The 15,012-nt window shown below is 34.7% G+C and overlaps 2 protein-coding genes across 2 annotated transcripts; both read right to left on the minus strand.

Annotated features, from left to right (window-relative positions):
• Positions 1 to 870: 870 nt before the first annotated feature.
• On the minus strand, positions 871 to 7,789 carry LOC114196006 (F-box protein 7). Its single transcript, XM_028086477.1, has 11 exons — positions 7,616 to 7,789; positions 7,319 to 7,405; positions 7,100 to 7,212; positions 6,496 to 6,612; positions 6,316 to 6,412; positions 5,652 to 5,725; positions 4,165 to 4,218; positions 3,972 to 4,073; positions 3,726 to 3,784; positions 1,766 to 1,976; positions 871 to 1,200 (listed from the first exon to the last, which is right to left on the minus strand). The coding sequence occupies exons 1-11, from the start codon at positions 7,629 to 7,631 to the stop codon at positions 1,141 to 1,143; spliced, it is 990 nt and encodes a 329-aa protein (XP_027942278.1). The 5' UTR covers positions 7,632 to 7,789; the 3' UTR covers positions 871 to 1,140.
• A 4,023-nt stretch (positions 7,790 to 11,812) lies between these two features.
• LOC114164568 lies at positions 11,813 to 13,037 on the minus strand. Its single transcript, XM_028049288.1, has 2 exons — positions 12,253 to 13,037; positions 11,813 to 11,977 (listed from the first exon to the last, which is right to left on the minus strand). Exons 1-2 carry the CDS (start codon positions 12,629 to 12,631, stop codon positions 11,937 to 11,939), a joined length of 420 nt encoding a protein of 139 aa, XP_027905089.1. The 5' UTR covers positions 12,632 to 13,037; the 3' UTR covers positions 11,813 to 11,936.
• Positions 13,038 to 15,012: the final 1,975 nt, after the last annotated feature.

Raw genomic sequence — 15,012 nt, forward strand, 5'->3', positions numbered from 1 at the left:
GCTTTTACATCACTATTGTTGTCAGTTATATCTGAAGTAATTGGACTCAATCATTGTTTAACGAGATACCTTTGTCTGTTCCAGCTTTCCAATTTGAACAATGAGAACTCACCACTTTAACAAACGAGTCAATGCCCAGACAACTTTCAAATTACGAACACTACCTTAAATTAAAACTTCCCCTTTTTTTCTCTCTTTACTTTTCTCATCCTGTTACACTAGAGCATCACCCATATTAATCAATTATCTGTTATTTCTTTATATCATATTGCACTTTATCATTTTGTTACATACATAAAAGTAGCTTATAAAAAAGAAAAAAACAGAAAGGAGAAAGAGGTGAATAAAGTGATTTGGTTGATTGAACTATTATATTGTTTTAGTCATTTGTTATTTTTACCTTCTTTTCTGGTCTACTTATTTCCACTATCTATTTCTTCGGCTCTATCAAAGACTCTTGGGTGTTCAGCTATCTTTCTCCTAAATAAAACTTATGGAAACACTTTTTATAAAGTGTTTTTAAAGCATTTATTCTAAAATCAAAATTGGATACCAAGTAGATTCTCTTCTACCGGGAACAAGGGGTCTAATACAAAGGTGTGATCCTGAAGGCATTACCTATCTGTTTGCAGGAATATTTTTCTTTTCTTCATTAACTTATTCTTATTTTGAATTTACGTTAAGCTAAAGAGTTTTCAAATAGAAACCCATAAAAATAATAAATAACAGGAATTAGACAGGGTCGTGCATTTAACCTTTTGAAGAGCTGCCTCGCTACTGTTATGAGTATTTCCTTTGCGCTTCATGTTCCCATGGCAGCAAGTCTTCCCAAACCCAGAAAAGCAGTATTGACTGGGTTCACACTTATAATTTATCACCCAATTCCTCTACCAACACGTCTTACACAATTTTTTTATAGTTTTATAACAACATATCTTCAACAACCGAATCCATGATTTGCTAAAAAACTACAATTATTCCCGTTATGCAGGTGCATAAATAAAGGGATGATTCTGCAAAACGAACCAAATCAATCTCATCACGACACTGCTACACATAGATACAAATATACAAATTTAATGACTTCAAGTTGTGTAATATTTACAAATGAGCCAATTCTATTCCGAGGCATCCTAACATTCAACCAGGCACAAAGTAATCCATTTTCTCCACCGGAAGATTCAAAACTGATGTTTCCACCTGCACAAAAGGGGGGCAAATTAAGGAGTATTCGAATTTCAGAAAGATGTGTGATTAGAGCCATAATGTGAAACCATAAGCCAAATAATCTCTTTTGATAATTAATAGTTGGCTTTTCTTATGAAATAATAAGTCATAATGTCAACATGGTCCTCGATAAACAAGAGAGAAGTAATTTGAAAAATATGAGAAACAAGTATGAGTAATATTAATGACATCCAATACCACCTACATATATGCTAGAAGCTAATGGATGCTCCTGATCACATTTTCATCTATATCAACAATGTTAAGCTACGAAACTTCCATTATAGTAACTTCCTACTCAATTGACTAAAATACAAAATGAATAAACTTTGAACTTTATCGCTTTATTAAAAATATATCATAATCTAACATAGAATTTAGGGGATTTTATTACTTTACAACGTTTGCGGCAATATTAGAAGCAACAAAAATCAAGAAGTAATTGTCACTGAATCCAGGGATCATTAAAATGTTTATTAATCAATTTAGTAGCTGCAGGCTTATATAATTAAAAGGATGACGTGAGAGAAAAATGTACCTCTTCAAACGGAACAAAGACAAAGGGAGTCATGCCCCTCTTATGTGAGACAGCTGGTACATCTGGGTTGTGTGTTTCGTCATCCTGCCATCCTTCAACAACCCCAAGAATGTCCTCCTCAGGTACACTTGCTTCACTACTGTTTACACCACTAGTGACAAGTGACATCAAATCCATCCGATTGTTAGCCCCTGCTGCAGTTCCCCTTATCCTATACCGTACGCAACAGAAGCATATTAAGTCCGATTCATACTGTCAGTAAAGATTAATTTCAAAAGAAAAAGAATAAAGAAATAAGCTTAATTCAACTTTATAAAAATCCAAGTTAGTTTTACATGTTACAAAACTTCTTTTCCGTTTCTATATTCTGCTTTTCAGTAGAAAGGTTAAAACCAACGACCTTCTGCAACTTTCAAGAGCCTGGGGGACATTTCAAAGTGATGTAACACAAAGACCAATTATAATTATATTTTGGATTGATGATTTTATTCCAACTCTCATATGGTTTAAATAGGTTGAGGATTAATGATCTTACATCGGAAAGAATTCACCTATTGTAGAAGTACGAAGGCACTTATACCATTTTATAACTTCTCTAAAATTTAACAGATCTAATTACTACATCGTGATATTATTTTGATGACATATACCAAATTTTAGATTAACACTTCACCAGTATGTAATTTCACAGTTAACAACGACTTTTATTTTAAAAATATATTATATACTAAAATATATTCGTAAGATGAACTAGAAGGTAGCTTTTACATTGCATGGTAATTTGCAAACATGATGTACTTAATGGAAACATTTAATCTATTTGGAGAATAAAGAAAATCATCGCCATTAATAATTACAGGGTATCACTTACTCTTGGAGTAACTAGATCCCCAATGACTTTATGTTACATTCTCTCTTCTATTTTATTTGTAGTGATAAAAACACATTCCTCTTTGTTTCTATGTGATCGATGTAGCCATCCTCACCAAGTAAGATAAGATCTAAAAAAATGCGTTTAGAATTTAACATAACCCCACAACATCAACTTGTAAGATGAGAACTATCCAAGTTTTATAAGCTCTATTTAAATCATATCTGTGAAACTGAACCATCACTCTTGAGGCTAAAATTAATGCAAGCCTCGAAAGGCCACAACTAAGACTAGTTAATTAAGGTGGTCTTCAAACACGTATAGGACTACCAGCTTGGAGTTCGGCAAATACATAAAGGTGGCCCAACACAGGACTAAGACTCTAATACCATTGTGAAGGGGAATATAATTTCCTTGCTAAAGCAAAGTTGAATTAACTCCAATTTTGGATTAACATCAGCCAAAATTTAATTATTAATCAATTGTCTGACTAGGTCTTCTCTGTTACCTGTTCTCTAGTATCCCATTTTATTGTCAATTATGTTGCTCAAAAGTCAATAACAGTGACCCATGATTAGCACGTCATATGCCAGTGAGCCAAGTTAAATTTACTTCAGACACATGTGACAAATAGAATGGTTGGGATTTGGGCTTACTAGAATCCATATATATAGAATATCCTTCCCTGTTTCAGCTCCCTTCATAAGCATGAACAACTATGCCTCCTTATTCTATGATCCATGCTGAAAAGGATATTCTGCTTCCTTGCTTTATTCTTTTATCTGGCATGGGAGAAGGAAGGGAATTTTTGAGGCATCCATTGGATCAGTGAACTCCAAATCAAAACAACCTTTAACTTTAACTTATTACACTGGAAACATTTCTCTAAATTCAACACCTCATCCTCCACCGGTTGAAGATAATCTAGACGAATATTTGATCTATTTTATAAAATTGCCAGAGTACAAATGGCCCATCAAATCCCAACCTAACAAGGTAGGGAACGGGAAAAACTTAATTTCTGGTTCTTGATGTTAGCTTTACTGTTCAACAAGACACGTATGCTAATCAGGCAAACTCATCAAATACCTTAAGCGTATCCTCAAAACAGTAGGTCGCATGCCTGGATATAAGACTGCAGCTTCAACCTGCCATGATAATAATACCAATTGCCAATGCCTCAAAATCCATAAGAAGAAACATAAATACTAATTTATGCAATAAATTTCCAAAAACAGAATGTGTACTCAGATATTTAAACAATGCAGTTTAAAGGAGAGGCAGACGTATCAAGAAAATATGAATTATATAATTTAACAAGCATAAGAACATAACCTTGTCATCTGACAATGTGTAGTGGCCACCAAAAACACAGTCTGCTTTAGATGATCGAAAATTCATACACTTCACCACATCCTTGATCTTCATTGATGAATTCTACATAAAACAAAAAAAATAAAACCTTTCAAACAATCAGATACAAGAAAGTATATACATTAAATGGATTCAGTCATTACTGAATTGTAACCTTGTAAAGGAATCGGCCAGATGGAAAAAATCTCATGTACCGGAAATAGCAGACCTGCAGAACATGGTGAAAATTACATGCAAAAAATAAATAGGTAAATAAATGAAAAACTAAACAAGATTTTTGCACAACTTGCTTTTACAATGTCTCTCATACACTGCAACTTGAGGACCAATATAAATAGAACCTACATTCTTATACACTTTTAAATGGTTCAGGCAATCATCCTAGATGCACTGCTTTGCTGCCAAAAAAAATTATTTCTTCTTTCTAAATTAAATATTTCAAGTGAAAAAGAGGTATCAAGTAGTATCCTGTATATCCAGATCAAGAAACCACCATTGCATAAAATAAATGCATAGAACACACCTACCGGGGGAAGGTAATCAAATTTTACATTAAAACCCTCTGTACTGTGGATGAAACTAAAAAGACAATACAAACTTCAAAAGCATTTCATCATATCAAGGATAACAATACACTCACCAGTCTTCTCCAACAATTACAATGGTTTATAAGTAGAAATATCCTATTATTTACTATAGTGCTAAACGGCCATAGTACCAAGGAGACTAGAAATAATACCCAAAGGGGCACTCCTACACTCAGGTTTTTCACACTCTCAACTCAACTCAAGAGGCTCTGACAGAAACGTTGTAGTTTACAATACAACAATACAATTTCATCAATGGGAATTATCACACATCAATCACCAATAGAAACTGAAATTAGAGAAGTGATTTAATTGCCGCTTGAATTTGTGTGACCAAGACACATATCATTCTTAAAGTCTTAAATCGTGTGGGACAACAAGAAGGGCTAGCAGCTACCCATCTAGTTTTTGAGGTTATCCGGACAGGAGATCAAAAGGTGTGATTTGCAGGTTTATAGACTTATCAAGTATATTACGGTAAAGATCTTACAGAACAAGGTTCATCACATGAAAAAGCTAGGATCCCATATTGTATAGGATTTATAAATTCACATACAATTTTATAGTTACGAGTAACAAGGGTTTCGAACTCTTAAAAATCACTGGACACTATAAACTGATGATGCTGAATTTCTAAGTGAGGAATACTAAGGTAAGGGCTGGCTGTTTGGTTCGGTTTTGTTTCTGTCTTTATTTTCAGTTGATAAGTTTTCATTTATAATGGCAAAAATGTAATCTTGTATTCCTTTTCTTTCTTGTCTTCAAGTTTTAGTAAAAGAACTTGAAAACAGGATATGGAATGGAAACATAGTAACACTTCTGTAGTTATTAATGAAAATGTAGAACTGAGAATGAAAACAGAAAATAAAGCAAATACCTTCTGATACTTGCAAAGTAACAGTCTACTACAAGCATCTTATTCCCCAAAATAAGATATTGAAAAAAAGTTGACAAAAACCCAGTTAACAACATGCTACTTAATGACACAGTAACAAATATTTAAAAAATAAAAAATGTCTATTGCTTAGCAATACAAGTAGATATTGATGCATACCACATGTACGGGATTAGTGATTTTCCACTCAGCAACTCCAGCTCGAATATAGGTATTTCTACTCACATAAAGACCTGAGACATGAAAGCATAGTAAGAAAACGGAGCTAACTTAAAATGTAACATAAAAGGGATAGGAAAATAGTGTAAGTTCCGTTATAGCTTGAATTTAAAGTTCATTTTATTATTTTTCTTCTTCTCTTTTGACCCTTGGCTGTGGAGGAGGGGAGGGTTATAAATGTGAATGCTAAGATGTCCCACATTGGCTAGGAATATGTCACGATAGTCCTTATAAGGTTAGAGCAATCCTCTACCTCAACTTAGCTTTTGGGTTTCCAGTCCATTTCCAAAATAAAACCATACTCTATCAAGCCTAAATAATGGGTTACTTGCAAAATGTACTTGTGTGAACTTTAAACTCCAAACCTCCGTATTAGGAAAGGAAGGAGAGTTAAGATGTCAAACATTGATTAGGGAAAAGGAATATGGCCAAAATACTCCTAATAAGGCTAGGACAATCCTTTCTTTTTAAAATAGCTTTAGGGCTAAGTTAGACCAAGTCCAGTTCTAATAATGAAAATAAAAAACCATAACCATCACACACCATTGTCAATCAATAGAGGAGCAGAAAACAAAGTTATGCAATAAAAAACAGTTTTTCTTACCATCAGTCCGCAACCTTGGTCGTAACAGCCACATTTTCCGCCATGATCCATAATATTTTGATTGAAGTATCTTATAGTTTTCCACAATCCCAGATAGCTTCATAAGAGGGACTCCATAATCAGAAATGTGATTTTTAAGCAGTAGGAGCTCTATAGTTAAAAACCTTCTTCTAAGTTTACCTGCCAAGCCTTCAAGCATGCATTGCGCCAAAATACAGGATTACGAATTGTGTACTTCCATTTTCGACACACACAAGCTGCCCTCCCCAAGTCATATGGAGTCATTCGAGTAAAGACCTATAAAATATATTCAGTAAAAATCTCAGTTTTTCTTGTAGACAACGATAGACTTTATAGAATATGAATTTCAGTACATATAATTTATTCAAAAATTGGAGAGAAGGACAAACAGTTTTCATAGAGGTTTCGAACAAGTGAAGAATTACGTCACTGATATTCTGGTTCTTATTTTAAATTCAGTTCCTGAGCTCAAAGCATCGACAAGGCAAACCTACTATCAAGTTAGTTTTCAAAAGTTGTATTTTGGCAAGAGTGTGCGCGTGAGAGTGAGTGAGAGAGAGAGAGAGAGAAAACAATGAGTTCGTGAACATGACCAAACTGTTCCACATCAAACATTTAGATCAGACACGACTGATCTGAAGTAGTAGCATACAGCAGGTAGTAACTAATCACATTGCCACTTTCACATAATGTACTTCCACCATCAAGAACCACCATTAAATCAATGATAAATAAATATATATAAGTTGATGACGTGAAATACTTCAAAAAGCAGCTCATCAGGTAAGGAGCGATGTATAAGTGCAGGATCCACGTAAGGCCTCCTACTTGCACTCCCAAAAGGCGCAACAGGTCTAACATTAACTCCATAAAGATCTGAAACAAAATGCATAACAACAAAAAGAAGTGAATTAGGCCACCCGATTATACAGAACAAACATTTTTGGAACCAAAGTAACCATTGTAACAGCGTGGAACATACCAAGCCATGGCCTCCTCGTAATAAAATAGTCAACGGTCTTCAACCTCAAAACCGACTCGAGTTCAGAGGAAACGGCCAACGCAAGATCTGTAAAAGAAGGAAAACATAAATAAACACTCAGAGTTTTATCACTCGTTCATAAAAGAACCAATCTCCTCACAGGAAATGAACTTAATTGTTCAGTGAATCGCCAATCTTTAATTCTCAATTGACCAAAATTTCGAAAATACACACAATTGGATATTACAAAATTGATAAATAGGAATAATTGTGTGGGAAGAGAAAATCCAAGTGTACCAGAACCAGAAGCCATGGTTGAATGCGGCAGCAGAGCCAGGTTCCTTCGCGAATTTCTGGGACAAAATGAGAAGAAAGACGAAAAATGGGAATGGGTTGGGTAACAATTGCAGAACAGAATAATACATGGAAACGATGTCGTATTGACGTAGGCCAGGTACGTAGTGAAGGCGCTCCAAATTTTATGGCGGGTCCTTTTATAGTGAAACCTGAAACCGACATGTGACAACCCCTTCCATGGTTGTAATTTTAACAAACAAAATATGTTCGATAAATGCGTCTAAATACATCGTTCAAGTTTTAAAAAGCAATTTTTGTCACATTTTTAAAAGTTATTATTTAAATACTTTTATTTTGTTTGAAAAAATTAAATTTTAAAAGACTTGCTTATATTAATTTTAAAAAATATTCAGGAATTTAATTAGCAAGTATCTGTACTTATCGTCATCTAATCATTAATTATTATTTAAATATAGTAAATATTTATTTAAGTTTGATCTTGAAGGTTTAATATGAATTTAGTCGACATATAGATTTATAAAGATTTAATAGTTACAAAATTATTAATTTAAGAATATTTCTTTCCTAATTACAATGAGATAGAAACTTGAATGAGTGCAAATTTAAATAAATATTGATTCTAGTTTAAAACTGTTCTAACAATGTTGAACTTTTAAAAAGTTTATTTATATCAAATGTTAAAATGCATTATCCATTTTATTAACTTATATAATTTTAAAATATGAACTTTTGAAACAATTATTTCAGAAATTATATTTAACTTTGTTATAAAATTATTTCCAATAAAAACTATCAAAATTGATATTTTTATTCAAAAATACCAACCGCGTGAATTTTAATCATATCGTTTAAACAGTTTAATTTATGTGTGCAAACAAATTTCACTCCGTTAGTAAAAAAAATGCTAAATTTAATTTTTGTAATAAACAGTAGAATTTTTTTCTGATTATTTTTATAAGATTATTTACACTATATTTTGTGCATTAAAATGATCCTGTTAAATTATATTGCGGCCCAAACCCAACATTAGGAGTATCAAACCCTCGAACCCTTGATGCGAAGAGAGTTGTCATGGCGACGAAGCTTCAGAGGAGGAACATGAGAAAAGAAAGGAAGCGCGAGAAAGAGGAGAAGAAAGAAAGATCGAGAGAGAGGAGAGCTTCGAAGGTAAGCATAAAAGAACTGTATTCCCTTTTATTCTCTGTATTCTTCTCCTTATCTTTGTACATGAAGGAGATCTATTTATAGTCTCCGTGAGAACGAAAACAAACCCTAACTAATTAACAGACAGCCCTAACCAACGATCAACAGAAAACAAAACAGAAAACAGAAAACCCTAGATCTAGGGGGTTTTCAATACCCTCCCCTCAAGCTGGGTGATGGATGGTCATCAGCCCAAGCTTGGGAAGAATGGTCTTAAAAGAGGTGCGATGGAGGGCTTTTGTGAAAATATCCGCGAGTTGCTCATCGGAGTGAATCGGCAGTAAGTGGAAGAGTTTCTTCTGGAGTTTTTCGCGGACGACGTGACAATCGAGATCAATATGTTTCGTGCGCTCATGGAAGGTGGGGTTGTGAGCTATTTGTCTGGCAAACTGGTTGTCGCAATAGAGGATAGATTGGTCGGTGTGCTGAACATGGAAGTCGTGGAGAAGGTAGTTGAGCCACTGTATTTCGCAAGTGGTAGTGGCTAGGGCACGGTATTCGGCTTCTGAGGAGGACCTGGACACAATACTTTGTTTCTTTGATTTCCAGGAAATCAAGGAGTTTCCTAAGAAAACGCAGTAACCAGTAACACTGCGCCTTGTGTCTGGGCATGTGGCCCAGTCAGAGTCGCTGAAGGCTTTGATTTGAATGTCATTAGTGGCAGCGAAGAAAAGGCCATTGGCAGGGCTGGTTTTTAGATATATGAGGATGTGTTGGGCCGCTTGTTGATGGTATATGGTAGGTGCTTGCACAAATTGACTAAGTAAGTGTACTGAGTAGCAAATATCAGGTCTTGAGTTAGTAAGATAAAGCAACTTCCCTATCAGACGTATGTAGGAATCAAGATCATTTACAGGTTCAGCAGTTTTGTCAAATAGATTTTTAGTGTTGTTCATGAGAGGGGTCTGGCATGGTTTGCAATCCAGCATTCCAGTTTCAGATAGGATGTCCAGAGCGTATCTTCTCTGGCATAAGTGTATTCCTTTAGTAGATCTAGCCACTTCAAAGCCTAGGAAGTATTTTAGGCTTCCTAAATCCTTAATTATGAAGGCTTCATGTAGGGAAGCCTTTATTTTATCAATTTCATCCAGGGAGTTGCCTGTCAATATTACATCGTCTACATACACAAGGAGAACAGTAAAAGTGTCTAATTTTGATTTAGTAAAAAGAGAATGGTCAGATTGGGATTGAGAAAAACCAGCAGATATCAGAAAGGAGGATAGTCTAGCAAACCATTGACGGCTGGCCTGTTTTAGGCCATAAAGGGACTTAGTTAACCTGCAAACTTGACCTGGTTTAGGAACCTGAAGCCCAGGAGGTGGATTCATGTAAACCTCTTCATCAAGGGTGCCATGTAAGAAAGCATTATCCACATCAAGTTGGTGTAAATACCAATTTTTGGTGGCTGCAATGGCTAATAAAAGACGCATAGTAGTAAGTTTAGCAACAGGGGAAAAAGTATCAATGAAATCAATTCCCTCTAGTTGAGTGTACCCTTTAGCAACAAGCCTAGCCTTGTGTCTTTCAATAGTCCCATCAGATTTATATTTGATTTTAAAAATCCACTTACATCCTATAGGTTTCTTTCCAGCAGGTAGATCAGTAAAATACCAGGTTTTATTATCCTCTAGAGCTTTTATTTCTTTATGAATAGCATCAATCCATTTGGGATCCTTGGAAGCTTCAGCATAAGTATGTGGTTCATGCGTGGAAGTTATAGCTAGAGTATATTTAAGATGCTCTTTAGACAAAGATTTATAAGAAAGGACAGAATTAATGGGATAATTAGTTTTAAAGACAGATCTATTATGAATGAAATGCTTGGGGTTCATGGAACTATTCACCTGGTGTAGATAATCCTTCAAATAGGTAGGTGTTTTCCTCTGTCTTTCTGACCTTCTCAGAGTCACATTCTCAGATCCTTGATCATTGTTGTGTGGGAGGTCAATGTCGGAGTGGTTAGTGGATTCGTCACTAGTGATGTCTGGAATGGATTCTGTTTCTGTTTCTGAACCACCAGTGTCAGTTCTGGGAGGAATCTGTTTATTAATTCTGACATCTTGTGGACAGTTGTCAATGTCATCAAATAGGAAGTTTAGGTCATGTTCTTCACTCTCAATGGACTGGATGTGCTGACTAACATTCTTGTAAGGGAAAACATTTTCATAGAATATCACATTTCTGGATATAAAAATTTCTCTGCTGGAGGTGTCAAGTAGAACATAGCCTTTAACACCATTTTTAAAACCTAAAAACACGCATTTTCTAGCTCTAGGGTCAAGCTTGGTTCTATTACATTCAAGAGTACTAGCAAAACATAGACTTCCAAAAAACCTTAAGATTTAGGTAAGTGGGAGGTTTTTCATACAGAACCTGATAAGGACAAGCATTATTTAGAACAGTGGTAGGCAATCTATTAATGATATGAACAGCATGATTTACAGCATAGCACCAGTAGGCTTTTGGTAAATTAGATTGGAATAAAAGACAACGAGTAGTATTGAGGATGTGCTGGTGCTTTCGCTCCACAACAGAATTTTGTTGGGGAGTTTCAACACAACTCTTTTGATGATTTATCCCATAGGTATTGCATATATCAATACAATTAAATTCTGGACCATTATCAGTTCTAAAAGCTTTAATAGTCTTATTAAACTGATTCTTAACAAGGATTATAAAATTCTGGATAAGTTTTCTAGTTTCAGATTTAGAGTGCATAAGAAAGATCCATGTGTGTCTAGAGTGATCATCAATTACAGTTAAGAAATATCTATGACCATGAACAGAAGGAATGGCAATAGGTCCCCATATATCAAGATGAATAAGATCAAAACAAGCATCAGAAACAGTATCACTTTTATGGAAAGGTAATTTATGTTGTTTTGAAAGATGGCATGTATCACAAGCATCAGAACCTTTAGATTGAATGTAAGGAAAAGTTCTACAGATTTGCTCAGTAATCCTACAGGCAGGATGTCCAAGTCTATAGTGCCAAGTATCAATATCAACTTTAGAGCAGTTTAGGACAGTATTAGGAAAGAAATTAGTAAACTTGGTGACAGGAACAATGTCAAGATAGTAGAGGCCCTGATTGAGATTAGCTTGCCCAATCATCTGTGATGTAATAATGTCCTGTATCTGGCAGCACTTAGAAGAAAAAATTAGTTTACAGTTCAAATCCTTGATTAAGGTTTGAACTGAAATTAAATTGAAATGAAATTCTGGAACATATAGAACATTAAAAAGAATCAAATCAGCACAGAATTGGACTGTTCCAGCAAATTGAGCAGTGACATCATTATTATTGGGCAATTTTATTTTTACTGGTTTTATTTTGAAAAAGGTAGTGAAGCAATTTTTATTGTGTGTGACATGATCTGTGGCACCAGTATCAAGAATCCAAAGATTCTTACCTTGTGAATTCCTGCTTGAGTCATTATCACGTCTCTGTATTTGGTTGATGTTGTGTCCAGCACCTTTAGTGTCATCAAGGAGTCTTAAAAGTCTCTGCATTTGTTCTGCTGTGAATCCTTTGGTAGATTCATCTTTCACTGGTTGTTGTTTGTCAACAGAGTCTTCCTTAATGTTGAGATTACAAACTTGTTGTTCCCTCTTTTCTTGACTGCCCCTTTCTTGAGTGTTGTTGCTGCCATCATTTCTTTGTTTGTACCAAGGTGGGTATCCATGCTTAGAATAACATTCTTCAACAGTATGATTCATCTTATGACAGTAGGAGCACTGTTTGCCATAGTTAGGATTTCTTCCTCTTCCCCTTCCTTGAGATCGGGGCATGAAGCCTCTTCCTTGACCTCTCCAATTGCCTTGATCTTGAGACTTTCCATGTCTTTCAGAGGTGTTAAAGAGAGCTTTTCCCTCAGTTCCTAGGTTAGCACTGCCATTATTCTACCTTTCTTGCTGCATAATAAGAGAGTAGACTTTGTTTATATTGGGAAGAGGATCTAAGAGCAGGATTTGAGTCTTCACTGTGTTGTAGCTGTCATTCAGACCCTTCAGAAAACAGATCACATACTCAACTTCTCTCTGCTTTATGAAAATCTTGGAAAGGTTGCAGTCACAAGATTTACCGCAAACACAATTAGGGACAGGGCGTAGGAATTCCAATTCCTCCCATATGGTCTTTATATCCGTAAAGAATTGGGTGATGTTTCTTTCTCCTTGCTTGGCAGAATGCATTTCCTGCAGAAGGTCAGAAATTCTGAAGTAGTCACCTTTAGTGAACCTTTCTTTCAGGTCCTTCCATAAATCTCTTGCAGATTCTATGTAGATGACACTCTCAGCAATCTGAGGTGAGAGTGTTCTAACAATCCAGGAGAGAACCATGACATTGGCTCTCTCCCAAGTTTCATACAGAGGATCATCTCTTGCTGGAGTCTTGATGCTCCCATCCACGAACTTCAATTTATTTTTGGACAATAAGGCTCTTCTCATATTCCTGCTCCAGGAATTATAAGTGGTTTCATTTAAGGAAGGAGTAGTGAGGACCTGTCCTAGATTTTCCCCAGGATGAATATAGTAGGGACTTGTGGGAATCAAAGATTGGTCAAGATCCAATCTTTCCATCTGCTGTATTGGTTTTTCTTCCTTAGATTCTTGATTGTTGATTTTGTCTTCCATGTTGCAAGACTTGGTCCTGTATCTTGCAGATTGACTGAATTAGGCTGTAGAGTGGGCAAACGGAAACAGAGCAGGCTATGAACCTGCTCTGATACCATATTGCGGCCCAAACCCAACATTAGGGGTATCAAACCCTCGAACCCTCAATGCGAAGAAAGCTGTCATGGCGACGAAGCTTCAAAGGAGGAACATGAGAAAAGAAAGGAAGCACGAGAAAGAGGAGAAGAAAGAAAGATCGAGAGAGAGGAGAGCTTCGAAGGTAAGCATAAAAGAACTGTATTCCCTTTTATTCTCTGTATTCTTCTCCTTATCTTTGTACATGAAGGAGATCTATTTATAGTCTCCGTGAGAACGAAAACAAACCCTAACTAATTAACAGACAGCCCTAACCAACGATCAACAGAAAACAAAACAGAAAACAGAAAACCCTAGATCTAGGGGGTTTTCAATAAATTACAAACTTATTGTGCAAAATTGTAGTAGTGCTTATCTTTTTTTCTTTTAAGTTTGAAGGACGCAAATTATAGATAATGCATTTGGAACCACAGAGCTTGAAATTGTAAATGGGTGTTGAGTTACGTGTGGTTTTGATTGGTTATGGGCTGCTTGAGACCCTACTTTGTTTTTTTTTTCGGGCTTGGGCCTTTGGTAAAGAATGAAGCCCAAATGTAACCATAGCTACAACATGTTTTCTTTAAAGTTTCATTGTATAATTATAGTAATCTATTAATTTATTTAGACATTAAAGTTAATTATTAGTCTATTTAGAGACTTGTTCATTTATTTAATGTTGGCTTATCCTGTATAGTAGTTTTTTTTTTTTAGATTTTTGGATGAGTTAGTAGACACTAGAACAGTATATGAAATATTATGACAAGTATAAAAGAAGAATAATTAAGATAGAACATCTTTCAATAAGTTTCTTCATAAACGCTTTTAGACAAAAAATTATTTTTCTATGAAATAGAATCAATGCATATGAATTAGAAAAGCTACATATGTGAACTTCTATATATAACCTCATGTAGGACTTAAATAAATTGAGTTTCCATTAAGTTATTGAACTTTTATTTTAAGAAAAAAAGGGACTTAATTGATTTTAAACATAATATTTAAAAACTAAAAGATGTTTGGATAAGCTTATACAATTAAATTGAACTTATCTAAATTTAAAAAGAAAAAATCTAAAAAAACTCATTCACTCATTTAATGTTTTTATTTAGTGTCCAACGTCTCACATTTCTTGTTTCTCTTGCTAAACTATTAATTTTAATTTTCAGTTCTTAGTTGTGGGTTTGTCAACAATTAACAGTGGCTCCTCCCTCCATCTCCAAATATTTCTTTCTGCATCAATAAAAAAAATCTACTTTTTCTTTTCAGATTGTATAATTTAAAAATTAAAAATGACCCTAAACTATATGATTTAGAAATTAAAAATAATTTTTTATTTATTCAATTCAAAAGTCATTTTTTATAGAAAATATTTTTGAATTGTATAAATTAAAAGTAAGAGATGACTTTTTTAGACTGTATAATTT

Source organism: Vigna unguiculata, chromosome 9, assembly GCF_004118075.2.
Source record: "Vigna unguiculata cultivar IT97K-499-35 chromosome 9, ASM411807v1, whole genome shotgun sequence".
In the NCBI taxonomy this organism is placed as follows: domain Eukaryota; kingdom Viridiplantae; phylum Streptophyta; class Magnoliopsida; order Fabales; family Fabaceae; genus Vigna; species Vigna unguiculata.

Bases quoted from the DNA above. Each gene is read 5' to 3' on its own strand.
- LOC114196006 (XM_028086477.1), bottom strand. The intron at 6,613-7,099 runs GTATTTCACGTC...TATATTTTATAG, and splicing joins CTGATGAGCTGCTTTTTGAA to GTCTTTACTCGAATGACTCC. The intron at 1,201-1,765 runs GTACATTTTTCT...CCTTTTGTGCAG, and splicing joins TCTTTGTTCCGTTTGAAGAG to GTGGAAACATCAGTTTTGAA.
- LOC114164568 (XM_028049288.1), bottom strand. From the start codon at position 12,631: ATGCCCCGATCTCAAGGAAGGGGAAGAGGAAGAAATCCTAACTATGGC. The intron at 11,978-12,252 runs GTAAGAATCTTT...AAGTGCTGCCAG, and splicing joins CTCAAGCAGGAATTCACAAG to ATACAGGACATTATTACATC.